We start from the raw sequence: 17,350 nt of genomic DNA, 5'->3' as shown, positions 1-17,350 counted from the left end.
TTTTTTGCAGTCATTAAAGCTGTGTTCTCAACACTGGTGTCAACCAAAAATACCATTTAAATAAAATTGTTTATTGTACTTTTTTTATTATTATTTATTTATTTTTCTATGGTAATATTATATTTTTGGGCTGCATGCAATTTAATTTCACCATAAACAAAGGCTAAATTAGTTATATGAAAGTAAAATTTTCACTTATAATAAAACATTTTGTTAGTCAGTGTTTAATTTAGTTGGGTTATTACAAATAAAGACAACTTTGAACAATCTTAATATTTATTGTGATCTTTTTCAAATGTGCATCATGTTTTCTGTTATGTATTAATAAAAATAATAAAACCCACAATAATTTTGCTTTCAGCTCTCAAAACTAGTGTCAACCAAAAATACCATTTGATTTTTTTTTTCTATGGCAAGTTTTATTTGCTTTTAGACAAACTAAACACTTTAAATTAATAACATGATCTTTTTCAGTATACAGAAGAGCTTTCATTAAATTTCGGATTTTGGTTTTTGGATTTTAGTCCATGTGTATTAGATTTAAGGACATACAAATATATGTGTACGTGTAAGTGACCAACTCAATCATGTTCTAAAATCTTTTGCTCACAAAAAACACATAACCAGCAAAATGTGCATAGGAAAATCTTTTGCTCTCAAGATAAATTCCATATTGTGTGGATTCCTGTTAAAATGAAAGGATTTCACTGGAAAAAAATCACTGAACAATTGTAAATGTGACCACACCTTATATATTATATTATATTATATTATGTTATGTTATATTATACTATATTAAATTGTTTTACATTATCAATATGGTAATACAATACTTTTTCCCTTGACAATTTCTGATTAATACACTGAAAGCACTGTTCAATCTAAATATGTGGTGAAAAGACATGCCACTAGATATCAAGTGTTTCTACCACTAGTCTTTAATGCCACTGACTGACTGTGTGTATGTTTTAGTAGTAAGGAGGCGTGAAGGCGCTCAGTCCGTGAGGGAGAGAACCCCCCCAAAACTCCCCCCGTCAATGGTACCCACAGCATCACTCTGCCTCCCGCTGCCTGTTACCACGGCAACAACACAGGGCAGAAAGCTGGAGAGAACAAGGGAAAGGCGAGTGAGAGAGTGATTTTCACTCAGTTATGTGATAAAACCCTGCTATATTGAGAAATCGCAGTCTATTCAGATTCTATTTCGGCTCTAGCAGCGTGCTATTTCACTGCCTCTGATAGCAGCAATTACACTGGCACGCTGATGACTCTGATTAAGAAAACATAAAGGAGCCAAGAGGCACAAAGAAACAGGATGTTTTGACATGCATTCTTACAAATGCAACAAACCATAGTTCAGTTGCACACAGTTATTTCTGTTCCTACTGCTTCAGAAATAAGGAGAGGAGAGGAGGAAATGTGGAGAAGATAAGGGAAAGGACTGTCTCTTCTTTTGTCATTTTATAGGCTGAATCAATGAAATCTGAAAGCTCGTGTTCCAGTGCAGTTCTAGCTTGTGGCATTTTGTGGACTGTGACGTGTGACTGGGATTTTTATTTTATTTTTTTGCACACATAGCTTACCATTGCTTAAATTACTCTATTCATTAATTGCCCTAACTATTTAATATTTCATTTAGATTTTTCATGTTGCTCCCACTTCTCTGAGGCCATAATAATGTAACGCATATACAAATGTCTGTATGCATAATGTATGGGTGTATAACTGCATGTTATACATGGTTGGAAACTCTGTTATTTCTAAAATGTTTTTAAGTACAAATTACTACTTGCTTACTAAAATCCAACCACTAATATACTGCAAATACGACAGTTTGTATTGGATTTGCCTTATGTGCAAATAATGACCATATGTCATCTTGGTGACTTTAAGACCTACAGTACTCCTTCATTTTTTTCAAGTTTATTTATGTTGCAGCCTTAAGTTAAACTGCTTTAAATGACTTTTTTTCCACATCAATCTATGACACCAAAATGACAATGCACAAAAACTTAAATAATTCTGGGATTCTTGGAAACTTGAAATGTAGCTCAGGAGCACTCATATCGCTTGTTGATGTTACTGCACCACAGTCGTAGAGTTAAACTGTGGCAAATTCTTTTGAATGAGTATGATTTGGAAAGGCACACACCTCTCACCTGCCTGTAGAGCTCAGAAACAGGCTTGTGTCAAGTCACAAATCTGGGGAGAGTTCAGAAAAAAATCGGCTGCATCACACAGAAGCATGTAGCCTCCATTATCCATAATGGAAGATGCTTGGAACAACTAGGAGTTTGGCCTCCTGGCCAAACTGAGAAATTGATAGAGAAGGGCTTTAGTTATACTGGTGACCAAGAAGCTGATGGTCACTTTACTTGAGCTCCATGATCATATCATATGCAGATGGGAGAAAATTACAGAAGGACAAACATCACTGCAACACTCCACCAATCCGGTCTTTATGGTGGTGTGGCCAGACTCAATCCTCTCCTCAGTAATGACACGTGAAAACACACTTGGAATGTGCAAAAAAGCACCTGAAGGACCCCCAGACTGTGAGAAACAATATTCAATTCCAAGCATTATGTTTGAAGAAAACCAAGTACTGCTCATCACCTGCAGAGCACCATACCAAAAGTAAAGTGTGGTTGTAGCAGCCTCATGCTGTGGGGCTGTTTTTCAGCAGCAGGGACTGAGGGACTCAACAGAGTAGAAGAAAAGCTCAATGCACCAAAATATTGAGATAGCCTTAATGAAAACTCAGTCCAGAGCATTCAGAACCTCAGACTGTGCAGAAGGCTCACTTTCCAACAGGACAATGACCCTACGCACACAGCAAGAGTGTCTTATAGACAACTCTGTGAATGTGGCCCAGCCTGGGCTTGAATACAATTAAACATTTCAGCAGAAACCTGAAAATATCTGCCAGACTCCATCCAAGCTGACAGAGCTTAAGAGGTGAAGAGGTGAGACGAAGAACGGCAGATAATTGCCAAATGCAGATGTGCAAAGCTTGTCACATCATACCCAAAAAGACTTGAGGCTCTAAAGGTGCTTCAACTAAGCACTGAGTTAAGGGTATGAATACTTATGCAATGTACTTATTTTAGTGTTTTATTTTTAATAAATTTGCAAAGTTGTCGAAAATCAGTTTTTTTTTTTGTTTTTTTTTTGCTTTGTCATTATGGTGTATGGAGTGTACATTGATGTGGGGAAAAAAGGTAATTTAAAGCAGTTTAACATAAGGATGCAAAATAACAAAACAGGACGTTAAACACCTTTGTAGCTAAAGAATCAAGAATCTGTTTTATTGCTATTTTATTGTGTAAAAATAAATGTATAAAGAAAATTGGATAACACTTTAGTTTAAGGACCAATTCTCACTTTTAACTAGCATGCATATTACTAACATATTGGTTGTTTATTAGTACGTAAAAAGCGCATACACATACATACTGTATTAATGCATTGATGCATGACTATATTTTAGATCCCTTAATCCTACCCCATACCTATTATTCATATGCAGCAAGTTAGAGGTTTATTGAGGCAAAAGACATAGTTAATAGTTAATTAATATTAAAAATTGCACCTTAAAATAAAGTATGACCAAAAATAACATTGGAAATGAAGAAATGCATTTTTGCACAAAGCCTTGCTTATCCTCATACCCTGTTACAATAAATTCAGCAAACAGTCACTCTAACTTATGTAATGTAATTTATACAGTACTGTAGTAAAAACATCTTGATATTGCCTCTATCCCTACTTCTGTATTCTGCATCACTCAACTGAAAAGCTCCAAAATCACATTATAATGACATTTTCATATTTCTTATGCTCTTCATGCCATGGTTGTACCAAAGTACCATGGTATACTGCTATGCTATCATCACAGCATTTTTGTGAGGGACTTCCTTCCACAAACCCAGCAGAGATGCACATGCCCTAGAGGGACAGAGGATGGCTAAGCTCCATATCTCTCCTCTCTTAGCAGAAGGACAGAGGAGAAAGAGAGGAGAGGAAGGTCTCTACGCAAGGTTTTGTGCCAGGACAACCATCCGTTTCCCCGCACTGACTTCCAGAATTCTGCGTGACACACATGCACACACGCAGCCACGAGTCAGCAACAGGAAGTGACCACTGAGTGTTCTGGGTCCATTTTTTTCTTGGACTCAAAAAGATTTTTATATGCATTTATGTGATTTTGTCTTTAAGAGTACTTATGCTACATTGCATAACCTGAATTCTCCCAGGTCTGCAATGTTTTTCTCTCTCAACCTTTATTGTTTTAATTCTGCTGGTCTGAAAAACAGCATCCCTTAGGATTACACTGCTATGCTTATGTATGCTCCATTTGTGTGTCACTGAGCAGAATTATACAGGGTTTACGCACATCTTACGCACTCATCTCTCACTGTGAAGTCACATCCTCCCTAGACTGTGGTTGTATCGCAAGATGTACTTGATATCTCTGACTTCTGACTGAATGACTACAAGCATTCCCCTGCCTAATGCTTGGATGATGAAGTACAAGAAAATAAAATCACAATGCTACTGTTAGCTTTGAAAACATATAATTGTCTTCAAAGAATTCTCTTGAGGAGAATACACATTGCTATGATTATTTGATGTGTACAACTCACTGGTGCATTTTATTTGCTTAAAAGTGCATCTTCTTGGGTGAGCCATGTACATCTGCATTTCAGCAGAGTTGGTGGTTTACATTTTCTGCAGAGTTTACAATCCACCTTTGAGTGGTCTTCTGTCCCTGGGTGGAAATTCAAACTTTTTGAGTTGGATGGAACACACAGTATGTTTGTCTGTAGTGAATGAAGATGGATTTGTCCAATGAGGACAAACACCAATTAGAGATTTTTCAAAGCAGGATTTCAATACTAATATTGATCCTATGAGGGAAGGTTAGACTAGTTGTATGGATCACAGTATTAGCCAGATGAAGAAACTAATGCCTTTTTATATAGTTAAAATAGAAAATGGATATTTGTTTCCTTCACTTTTACTACATTATCAAACTTGGATTATCTCTCTCTCATCGTCAATTCACCATGATCATTAGCAACCCATGGATCAACCCATGATCAGAAATATGTCAGTACAGATTTATTAAAACCAAGATGACGTTTATACATTTTTGTACATGTGTAAGAAAAAAAAAGTCACAAATTAATTTCAGTAGCAGCTTAACTGTTTCTTCTTAGCACAAAGATTAAAAATTTGGGTCTCTACGGTCACTTTTGACTGATTTTGAAATTTTAAAAATAGTACTTTCATCAGATTGAGAGGACATTTGGTGACAGATTAGCTATGTGAACACTAAAAAGAAAAGAAAAAAGTAACAAACATGATTTAGATATGTTAAAGGGCCGAAAAAGTAACACTTGGTACTTCCAGGGTTAAAAAAGTGCTCATAAAAATTTGCATAGTATCATAAAACTCAATTCAAAATTCTAAATAATGAACAAAAATATCATATATATTATTGAACAAAAATATATTACATATTTTCCTGGAAAGAAAAAGAAAATACACCAACATCTGCCAAACCCTAACCTTAACCCAATAAATAAGAGTTTTCAATATGAAGGGCAACACTTTATTTTGATAAGTACTATAAGGACAGTTCCAGTACAGGTCACACCAAAATTTATTCAGACACCTTAAACATTTCTCACATTATCACAGTTTATTTACTATAGTATAGAAAATGGTAATAAAATATGACAAGAACAAGAGAAATTCTCATCTTGATCATGTCAGATAAGTTTGATAGAAAGGTATGCAGTGGATTACAATCAACCAAAAATTCAGACAATTGTTAGTGTGACAATATTTACACAGCTATCAATACTTTGTTGACCAGTTACCATACAGTGCTTAATTTTGTTCAGTCAGTGGTGTAAAAAGGTTGCATTAGCAATTAAATACAATACACTTAAAATGGTTTAAAAAAAAAAAACATGGTCATTGCTCCCATTTTTGGGGTATAATATGTCACGTTTTACCTAATTTAGCTATTCTCACTTACATTAATGAACTATAGAGTCCTGCACCCACTATATATCAAAAATGAATCTGGTGTCTGAATAATTTTTGGTTTGACTGTATCTTTGTAACTACATGTCAGTTACTAGTCATTACACTCTAAAAATTGCTGGGTTACTTTTTTAAACCAAATGCTGGGTTCAGACTGTTGGGTCATTTTATTGGGTTATTTTTAATATTTTTTGCGCAGGTGCTGGGTAGTTTTTCTGTAAGTTGTTGGGTCATTTTTAATGCTGGGTTAATTTTTCTGCCCAAACGCTAAGTTAAACCTGTCTCTGATGAAACAACCTAGCTGCTGAGTTACAGTAAGAGCGTGGGCTTTTTGAGTCCTCTACAGGAGGAAACAGTTCTCAGCGCCGCCAATTTGGTGCACTTCTTCAGCGAAATAAAGGTTTGTATACTTTTTATTTAATTTATAAACTCTTTACTGTGCTGTAAATTGTATTATTTTATGCAACACAACATAAGGACGAGATGCCAGTCAGCTGCGTCAGCAGCGGTTGTTTCGCATTATCGTAATGCCTTTTGCCTTGAATAAAATAAATGGATTTTATTTCGTTATTGTACTGAGTTCAATTTAGTTTGATATTAAAATATGTTCTCTAATGTCAGTACTGTTTGTTTATGGGCAGGTTTTGGAGTCTGTCACAGCATCTTTCAGCTATGAGTGAAACGTGTGGCAGCAGTCTGAAGTTCGTAGTTACAGCAGCCCATCACCAGCTTAGATTTTGGCGACATGCCGGCATGAGAATTAGCACTATTTCGGTGAAAAGTGATTACAGAACGGCTAAATATACTTAAATTAAAACGCTACTTTTTAAATGGTAATTTTTACTGCCTTAAATGCTTGTTTAATGAGTTTACGTATGTAAAATTGTAAACTATGCTGTATTCACCCAAATAAATTTAATTTGTCTTGTAGTTTGTCCATCTGTTCTTCCTTGATAATAAATGTTCATCTTTTGCCTCTGTGTGTTTTTTTATAAGTTCCAGTCTATTTTAAACCAGCAATATAACAATTATTTTAAACAATAGTTGACTTAAATAAAATAACCCAGCATGTTTGGTAAAAACATTCAACCCAAACCAAAACCCAGCATGTGTTCTGTCCAATATTTACCCAATGCTGGGTTGCCAAATAACCCAATTTGGGTTGTTTTTAACCCAGCATTTTTTAGAATGTAGTAGACTGTCGCTTAATATCTGAGATTATTTTAATAGTGCTCTAACAGACATTATTAACTTTGTAACTACATGTCGACTTGTTTTACTAACTCTAACCCTAAGACTAATCTAACAGTCTACTAATACTGTAATGAGAGTTAGGTGACATGTAGTTGCAAAGTTCTTATAGTTAGAATGTTAAAAGTGGACTATTGAAAGTGTAACTATATGATATATTCTTTCTGTATGTCAGATATTTTTTTTTATCTGCTTCTATTTTTATTTGAGTAGAAACATCTGAATAAGTATAGTATGGGTGCATGGGATTGTTGCTATGGAGAAATATTTATGCCAGCTCTCCTACTCGACAGCCACGTATGTAAACATGTAAGTGTGTGCATACTTGTTAAATTACGTATAGGCTGACGTGCCCCTGAAAGAGCGCTTGCCTCGCTAATATGAAGTGTTAGTAAATGGTGACATACTGTTGGTACAGGCGCCTCTGTTGGTGTGCATGTGTGTGCTCGTATGTCTGTCTGTGGTGGATGATGAATCTGTGTGTTTGTTTTTGTTTTGTGTGAAAGCAGCTATGAAGATTTTGTTTGTGGTGTTGTACAGTCAGTGTGTGCATGTGTGTAATGGTTAGTGGTCTGTAAAGCATGTTTTCTTTTTACAGATTTTACAGAGTTGTTTCGACTCACTCCTGAGGGACGTACTGTAGACTTACACACAATCACACAGTATCAGCTCTAAACCTCATTTTGTGGTATATTAGTTCTGACAACCATCATGTGCGTCTCCTGTCCTCACAGGAACTCAGACACAGAATAAGACATTGATTTATGCTTTATTTGTTCAGGAGAGGCAGTTAGATGTCATCCTAGATCCCACAATTCTTTGCGGTAAACTGCTACACACCTCAACTTCAAAATCTGACTTTAAAAATTATATTGTCTTCTGTACCATGACTGTGTTGGCAGAATATCTGGTATTTTCTAGGTGATGTGGTACCATTTACCATAAAGCTTTACACTTTGAACTCAACACAGTAGCCACTTCTAGAGTGGTATGGTTTTTTAAAGAAAATTTCCCTTTAAATGCAACTGTTTCAGGTTTTATGGATTTTATTTACAAGGAACCAAAGCCACATTAAATCCTTCTTTGATACTGAGGAGAGGCAGAGCACACATGTTTTTGTATGTATTTTATTTAACTCAGCAATGTAATAATATGTATATTCTTATTGTTTAAATGTATGTACAGTATTCAAATCTCATTTTAAGCAAGAAAATGTACCAGTTTGGAACACACAAGGACATTGTGACAGAATTTTCATTTTTAGGTGAACTATGTTTTAAAGGGGTGTGCAGACGTGTGCAGTGTGTGGTAAGAGATTTATTCATCATACAGTATATTTAGCTTCACTTATAACATGAGTATTTTTATTAAAAAAAGCATAAACTTGCGCTAGACTAGGCTAGGCTAATCAGTAACAATGTTCTTTGCTCATTTTTTGTTGGTGCTTTTTGAATAACTAAGGAAATGTAAGTAATTAGTAACGTTTTTATTTAGTAGTGATTTTATTCATTTGTTGTCATGTTTAATACAAATGCTTTTAGTCTTATGCTGGAGCTGGGTCTGGGCAATGAAACTAAGTATGTAGGTAATAAATAAATTTGCACAATAATATCATGTATCAGCGATCTCGCAGGCTGACAATAGGATCCAACACTACTGTAGTGTATTATTTACTCACCCTCCATGCATCCTAAGTGTATATGACTTCCTTCTTTCAGACGAATGCAATCGGAGTTATATTACAAATTATCCTGGCACTTTCAAGCTTTAGAGCGGCATAGACGGGTGTTTCTCTTCATCAGTCCAAAACAAGTCCAATAAAGTGCATCCATCCATAACAAAAAGTGCCTCACACAGCTCCGGAGGGGTCAGTTAAGGCCTCCTGTAGCGAATCAATGCATTTTTGTATGAAAAATATCCATATTTAAGACGTAAGAATCACTTTAATCTAGCTTGCAGTAACAGTTGTACACGGAAGTTGCTTCTTTGGTAAGGAGCGTGGCAGTACTGAAGCACCGTCTAAGCTGTTCGTCAATCACAGCGCACCGTGACAGCTAACCAATCACAACACATTTCGTTTTTCAGAAGGCGGGCCTTCATCAAACCCAGAACTAATCGAGCCATTTGTGCCAGGCTGGGGAAAAAGGTATTGTAATAATATAAATTATGTGAAAAATAATGTGTTTTTCGAACCACCAAGCATGAGAGAATGTTCTAGTACACCCCCCCCCAAAAAATCAAGACTTGTAAAAGAGCATAATATGACTCCTTTAACAGTCTGAGTACACTTTTACATACACAAGTCACTTCTGTATGCGCTAGAGTAATATTTCTCTTTTTCTTTTGTGGTAAATGCCTCTTGTTTCACTTTGTCTTTCCTTTAAATCACTAATCAAGCTTTGGCATAATGTCTGTCTTTCCTGTGTATAATCTTGCTGTAACAAATATTGAAGATGATTGTGTCTACAATATAGATTTTAGTGTCTAATCTGGATGAAATCTGTGTTGATGTTGACTGACAAACAGATTGATGATCTGGAAATGTGTGTCATAACATATCTCCTCTGAGGCTTCATGGTATTTTTCTGCAAAATCAAATGCATAACTGATATAATCCAAGGGCTAAGAGATGAAAACATGGATGGAGGGCTGAGAGAGACTGGAAAAGCAGGACGGCTAACAGCCAACAGCCTGTGGTTCAGGAAGTCACGGTGTGAGTCACGTCACACACAAGTGTGTGTGAGTGTATTAGTGAATAGAGCTGTAATGAATCTGTTAAAGGATGTTTAAATATATATAGAAATTATATGGTATGAATGAATGACTGAGCAGTCAAATATGACTGGATCGTGTGATGGACATGCGAAATGGAAAGTCAAATCCACTGTGATTAAGGTGTCAGTCTCTAAAAATACATACAGATACACATCAAGCACACATGATACTCATAAATCTGTGCAGCTATAAATACCCTATTCAGAAGTGAGCATCTCTCTGCCCAACTCACTCTGTAGTGCTGAACAACTGAAGTGAGGGGATGTGGCGGATAGGGCTTCAGGGCATTGCTGTCTCATATTTTGTGATCCCTTCCCTTTGTGACGGGATTCAGTTGCTTTGGTTGGAAATGACTGTACAGTAGTGTCTTCTCCAAGATTTCAAAAATGCCATGGAATTTGCCCTATATCCATATTTAATCAGCTTAACACTGGCTAAAATTAAATTACAAAATTAAAAATACATAGTATAAAGAACATTTGTGCCAGCAGTTATTATGAAACTTACCAATTCATATATAAGTAAACCATTTATATGCACCATTTATATCAAATTAGGGCTGCAATACTTGTATGATTGTTTAATATGTTGATTATTTCAGCTCTAGGTAAATTCAACCGGGGGGGGGTGAACTCTAAAATTCAATTTGAACTACAATCATAATGCGGAAAATACTTATGAAAGACTTACACTGTAAAAGGCAAACTGTGCGGTTGTTACCCTACAGGGCGTTTTCTACCTGATTTGGCTATTTAAAATAACATTTATTGGTGTAACAGCCATATTATTTCAATCCTACTGAATAATATTTTTCTCTTAACTGGAATAAGTTAAATTGGATGTCACCACGTGAAGCGCATTTTTACGTTATCTGACAAAAAACATTTCTTACACTGTATCCATTAATATTCACTGTGAACTGCAACAGCAAACCTCTGTCTGCTTCCCATCTTACGTTGTCTATTTCAAGATGTCCTGAATAACAGCTAGTAAATGATACGGCTGTTTAGAACAAATGCCAGTTGCCGACATCCTCAACTCCCTTCCCTAAATGAGAATTTAATTCAAAACTGCCTCCAATAAACTTCGAAGTACTGCAAAATCAATTATCAGTTAATTATGAGAGGATTTATTATGTAGTTATATTGGCTCAAATGCTATAAATATATCTGAAGCACGTGTAATTACATGAACTTAAACTGGATTTGTACATTTTCTAAAAACATGATTTGTAACACACCAAGATATCAGCTTGATGTGTGTAATATTTTTCAGTAATTTAACAATGCATGCTAGTACCCATTATGCCCCACTGAGGTTTGTGAAACATGCATCATCTTTGTTGCATGAATCATTCTCTGCTCTGTGTTCAAAATCAGTTTCAAATTAAATGAATCTTAAAGAAGTTAAGTTCCAGAACAAAAATGTACAGATAATTTACTCACACTTTTGTCATCCAATATGTTCATGTCTTTCTTTCTTCAGTTGATAAGAAATTGTGTTTCTTGAAGAAAACATTTCAGGAATTATCTCCATATAGTGGTCTTCTATGGTGCCCGCAAGTTTAAACTTCCAAATGCAGTTAAATGCAGCTTCAAAGGGCTCTAAACAATCCCAGCCGATGATGAAGAGTCTTATCTAGCTAAACGGTCAGTCATTATTGAAACAATTTGACAATTTATATACTTTTTAACCTCAAATGCTCGATTGTCTTGTCTCTGTGATGCACATGCATAGTCTGTGTAATCCGGGTCAATACAATACAACACCATCTCGTTTTCCTCTTCAGCTTCAAAATCGTACTATTTCACTGGGTCGGTACTTCTCCAGCGATGTAGGGCAATTTTCAAGTTGGGGCGGAAAACGAGATGGGAGTTTTTCGACATACCCTAACTGTATTGACCCAGATAAGATAGATAAGACCCTTCTTCCTCGGCTGAGATCATTTAGAGCCATTTGAAGCTGCATTTAAACTGCATTTTGGAAGTTCAAACTTGAGGGCACCATTGAAGTCCACTATATGGAGATAATTCCTGAAATGTTTTCCTCAAAAAACATAATTTCTTATCAAGAAAGAAAGACATGAACATATTGGATGACAAGGGGGTAAATAAATTATCTGTAAATTTTTGTTCTGGAAGGTAACTTTTCCTTTAAACCTTTTAGAAATGCCAGTTTAAAAGAATTGTTTTGAATCTAATCAACTTAATGTGCATATCAGATATTTAAATTTGGAGCAGTGCTTGACCATGCAAGTCAATATCTTACTGGCTATCCAGGCTCATTGGAAATACATGTCTCTACCTACATTTCTGCAAAACCCAAAAAACATACCTATGCATACGAATTGCTGAAATTTACGGTTGAGATGAACTTCGGAGGCAGTAAAACTGACCACCTTTATTTCTTGTCACACAAAGCATAATTTACAGGGCCTAATTTTTGCACAATTCCTTGCACAATAGTATTTTCTGACTTGAAAACAATGTTAGCATGCTGTGAAATTTAAAAATCATTGCAGTGTCATTGCAATGTGGTTGCTAAGGTGTTCTGTGAGGAAAAACACAGATATTCTGGTCTCTAAATATGTCTCAGATTTTTCCTTCAGTGGAAGCCAAATGGCGTTTTACCTGTTTTATCATTCTATTTCTAAAAATCTTAATCACGTTCGTAGCACAAAAGAACGAGTCTTGTTAAAACACTAAAACCTTTTTGTGCCAACCACTCTGCATATTTACACAAATTCATTAACCTCCTTGTAACAGCTCACATCAAAAAAAACACAGAAGACTACCCACATCACCTCAGTAATGCCAAACATAATGAATGAAACAGTCCCTTGAGACTGAGACATACCCTGTCAGGCGTGGTGTAATTCACCATTGGCTGCCAAGCAGCCTGCACTCACTGAAGTGTGAGTGTGGGGGCAGTGACTGGTGAATGAGATCTGATCAGGGTAATCATTCATATTCAGTCTAACGGCACCTCTATGAAAGTGTCGCTCAATGTCTGGCCAGCCAAACTGATACCAAGAATTGACAATGGCATAAGAAATACATGGCAAACACCACCCTCCTATCTTTTGGTCTTGTGAATGGAATGGAGAAAGACAAATTCAAGCATGTGTTGCCATGGAATCAGTGTGTATTCTGGGGTCTAGTGTAGCAATGTGCCAGACCCTGCTAGATGATGTAGAGCCATACTCTCTATCATAGCTTTAGATGGTCGTGACCTATGACAATCATATAATTAATGACGTGCTGTCAGTAGGTGAGTCACCAAAAACCTGAATGCTAAGCATTGGTGGATGGTTGTTCGGATGTCTAATACCATTTCACACCTCATGTCTCCTGGCTGACTGTCTTAATGTACACTGCTTGATAGTGTTTGCGCCTTTAACATAAATTTGGATGACAGACTGAAACTAATTAGTGTGTTTTTGAGAAAACTGCATTGGTGATACAGGGCACTGTGGCCAAAATGCTGCACACAGAAAAATGACGGCTCAAACAATGACAGATAAAACCACATGCAGCTTTAACAAGCATCAAACAAAAGATACAATGCTTTTTTAAAGCTAAATCTGGGAGAACATTTTTATCCAAATTACAAATGAAGAAGAGAACATGAGGGGCTAAACTGGAAGAGAAAATAGCATCACCCAAGCAGGCGATGTCACTTGAGGTCTCACAAGCTTCAGTGGTTCAAGCGTTGGATCTACTGAAGCTTGAGATTGACCAATAGGCACTCACGGTGCCCGCAGGATTAACTAAAAGCTCAGCCAAGAGGTCATTCTCTCTTCACCATAAGCCACCATTATGGCCCAATAACACTATACAGCAGTGGTTTTTAATCCTGGTCCTGGGGACTCACAGAACCGTACATTTTGTATGTCTAATGTACCTGAATCAAATCATCAGCTCAATAGTAGAAAGCTTTCTGAACCAAACTCGGTGTGTCAGATAAGGAAGACAAAATGTGCATTGTGGTCCCCATGAACAGGATTAAGAACCACTACACAGGAATTGTTATAATCTACCTATATTTTAAATTTTTGCATTTGAATCATTACCTGGTTTTCATTATTTTCTACATGTATCTATTCCTTTGGAACAATCTGTGCTTTTGTTTTGCAGTTCAGTTAAACTCTGTGATGCCTGTTTTTTAATCTACCAGGTGAAAATCATTTAGAAATTCACATTACTTACCACATTACGTTATTAAGTAGTAATTACTGCTTAATTACTATGTAATAAGCCACACGGTTTGAAGTTACATTCATGTCCAGGTTTCAACAACCTGATCTCATGAGGAAACAACTATTTTACAAAATACTTTCATATGAATGTAAATTGTACATTATTTTAAATAGGGAAAAAAAGTGTACAACTCTAACCCCACCCCTAAAAAACACCATAATTCATATTTGCCAATTCGCCAAAAATTTAAATTCAAATTTAATTGTAAAATACAAATGGCCAGGAAATTGTTTTGAATTTAAAATATTCTGTCCCAAACTAAGGCAGACACCAAAACTGACATGTTGGGCTGTGCAAGCAAACTGGGTAACATCATTTGCACTTTTCAGAAATTCTTACTTGGAGTTGTCTCTGCACATTGAACTGGGAGAGGAAAACGTATTTAACATTAAAAATCAATCATTAGAACCTAATCAGAGGTTGGCGTTAAATATTTCTTTGATAAAAAACTGAACCAGATCAATGCATTGATTTTGCATTTCTTACCTTCCAATCATTGTAGAGTGCTGCTGCACAGCGGCCTCCAGGAGGCGCTCTAAAATGGTCCACTCTCCCATGGCTGGGTGCTGAAGACATCAAGGGATCACTGGACACTATAATGAACCCCTTCACGTAGACCTCCAAAGAAACCCTACAGTCTTCGTAGCTTTACCCTTTGAGGTAGTCAGCAGCAACAGAGGTGGTCCTTTGGTCCTACAAATAGTTCCGCTGGTGGCTCAAAATGACACATGCTCCCATAGTTTCGCCTTATCTGCCTTCAGCGGTCTCTGTTTATTGGTTTGCCTTCCCTCGTTGGGTCTGAAGTACTCAGACGGCAGTTACGTTGAGAGTGCAATATCTGAGAGCTATGTTTGTCCCTGAATGCCCTGGCATCCTCAAGTGCTTTAACTGTCTGCACGGTCTTTTCCCTTTCCTCAAGCAACTCTCCGGCTGCACGCTTTTGCCATCTAAACACGCACACTCACGTTCAAACTGCACCTAGCCCTTTTGTTCACCAGTAAACACACACTCTCTAACACACACACACAATCGTCCTCTTCTTGATCTCTCATAATCCACCAAGCACGTTTTCCAGGCAGTACTGGTAGCACAATCAGACGCGCTCACGCAAACACACTCCACGCTGCGATTTAAGCACCGCCAGCTGAACATCACAGACACATTTGGACAAATCACTCAATTTGCACACTTTCTCTCTGTTTCCTCACTGTTGCTTCCTAATTATCCTATCTAGCCTTGGCTGTATTCTCTTGTTTTCTCCTCCGCCAGCTCAGCTTCTGTGTCTTTCCTGCATTTTCCCCCCACTGTCAGTTTTCTCTTCCCCAGCTCACTTGCTCGCTCTGCCTCCCTCTGCCCCTGCTGTCACTATGAGCCGCTGTCTTGCCACACTCTCATTTTCTGCTTTCCTCTCCCTCCCTCCACTCTGTTCGCCTGACGTTCTCTCTGTCACTCCTGATAAGTGTGCCGCCTCCCCCCACCTCTCTCTCTCTCTCTCTCTCTCACACACACACACACACACACATACACACACATGCAAGTCAGTGTTCTTGAATTGTTGCACAAGTCACTGCTTTAAGCTGTGGCGCCAACTGATGGCACTCTTTATTTAAACAGTTCTTCTCTGAATTAACCCTGTTCATTCACCTTTCACTCTACAAGCCTCTTTCTCTGTCTCTCTCTCGTGGGCACCTGGCTTGTGCGTGTGTCCAGAGGATTAGTGGGAGCAATCATCATGCTACCCCTCCTCTCCTTTCCTCTCATCCAAACACCACACATCCAACCAAACTCCTCTTTTCATTGCAAATCCCAATCCTGATTTTGTCTGTCTCTCACAAATGAGGAAACAGAGGTGTAGCATGACAAAATAGTGGGCTTTTCAGGTTTTCGTTGGCACTCACGTACAAGTTGAAAACTGATAATCTAAAGAAAAAAAGGAGATGGAAAATAGGATTAAAAAATGAATTACAATAAAACAGAGCAACTTTACACCACAGATCGTATTCACAGAACAGCAAAACATACACATTTAAACAATTTTACATCACCTTTATGTAACAGGGCAGGCTTACACAACAGAGCAGCTCCACACCACATTTACTTTACAGAGCACCTTTACACAACACCACCTTTAAACAACATATCAGTAAAAACAGCAGATTTACAGAACCTTTACACAACAGAACAACTTTACACCATCATTATGTAACAGAGTAAGTTTACACAACAGAGCAGCTCTACGCCACATGTACTTTACAGAGTACCTTTACACAGCATATTTACAACACTTTTACATAACAGAACAGCTTAACGTACACATTTGAGCAATTTTACACTACCTGTATGTAACAGAGCAAATCTACACCACATTTACTTCACAGAGCATGTTTACACAACAGATCAGTTTTACAAAACAGAGCACAACAAACGTCAGAGCAACTTTACATCACCTTTAGGTAATAGAGCAGATTTACACAACAGAGCACTTCTACACTACATGTACTTTACAGAGCACCTCTACTCATCAGTTACACAACCTTTACAGAACAGATCAATTTTATAAACCTCTACACAACTTTACGCTACCTTTATGTAATAGAGCAGGTTTAAACAGCAGAGCAGCTATACACATTTACTTTACAGAGCACCTTTACATAACAGTTACACCACCTTTAAACAACATATTAGTTTAAAAAACAGCAAATTTACAAACATTTACACAACAGAACAACTTTACACCACCTTTATGTAACAGAGTAGGCTTACACAACAGAGCAGCTCTACACCACATTTACTTTAAAGAGTACCTTTACACAGCAGTTACACCACCTTTACACAACATATCACTTTTACTAACCAGAGCATATTTACAACACCTTTACACAACAGAACATGTCAGAGAGCACACTTAAACAACAGAGCAACTCTAGTCAAATCAAGTCACCTTTTTTATATAGGAAATTTGTGTGTAATAATGCCAAAAAAAAGTAAATATGTGACCCTGGACCACA

General features: G+C 37.0%; 1 protein-coding gene across 1 annotated transcript in view; it reads right to left on the bottom strand.

Annotated features, from left to right (window-relative positions):
- The window catches only part of LOC127177357 (gap junction delta-2 protein), a 30,919-nt gene extending 15,146 nt beyond the window's left edge, over positions 1–15,773 (bottom strand). Inside the window, exon 1 of the mRNA XM_051129611.1 lies at positions 14,829–15,773. Coding sequence (XP_050985568.1) covers positions 14,829–14,899 — 71 coding nt within the window. The 5' untranslated portion in view covers positions 14,900–15,773. The remainder of the gene's footprint in view (positions 1–14,828) is intronic.
- Between the last annotated feature and the right edge of the window lie 1,577 nt (positions 15,774–17,350).

Source organism: Labeo rohita, chromosome 15, assembly GCF_022985175.1.
Source record: "Labeo rohita strain BAU-BD-2019 chromosome 15, IGBB_LRoh.1.0, whole genome shotgun sequence".
Lineage (NCBI taxonomy): Eukaryota > Metazoa > Chordata > Actinopteri > Cypriniformes > Cyprinidae > Labeo > Labeo rohita.
The sequence above is the reverse complement of the archived record's forward strand: the minus strand, read 5'-3'. Positions and strand labels throughout refer to the sequence as shown.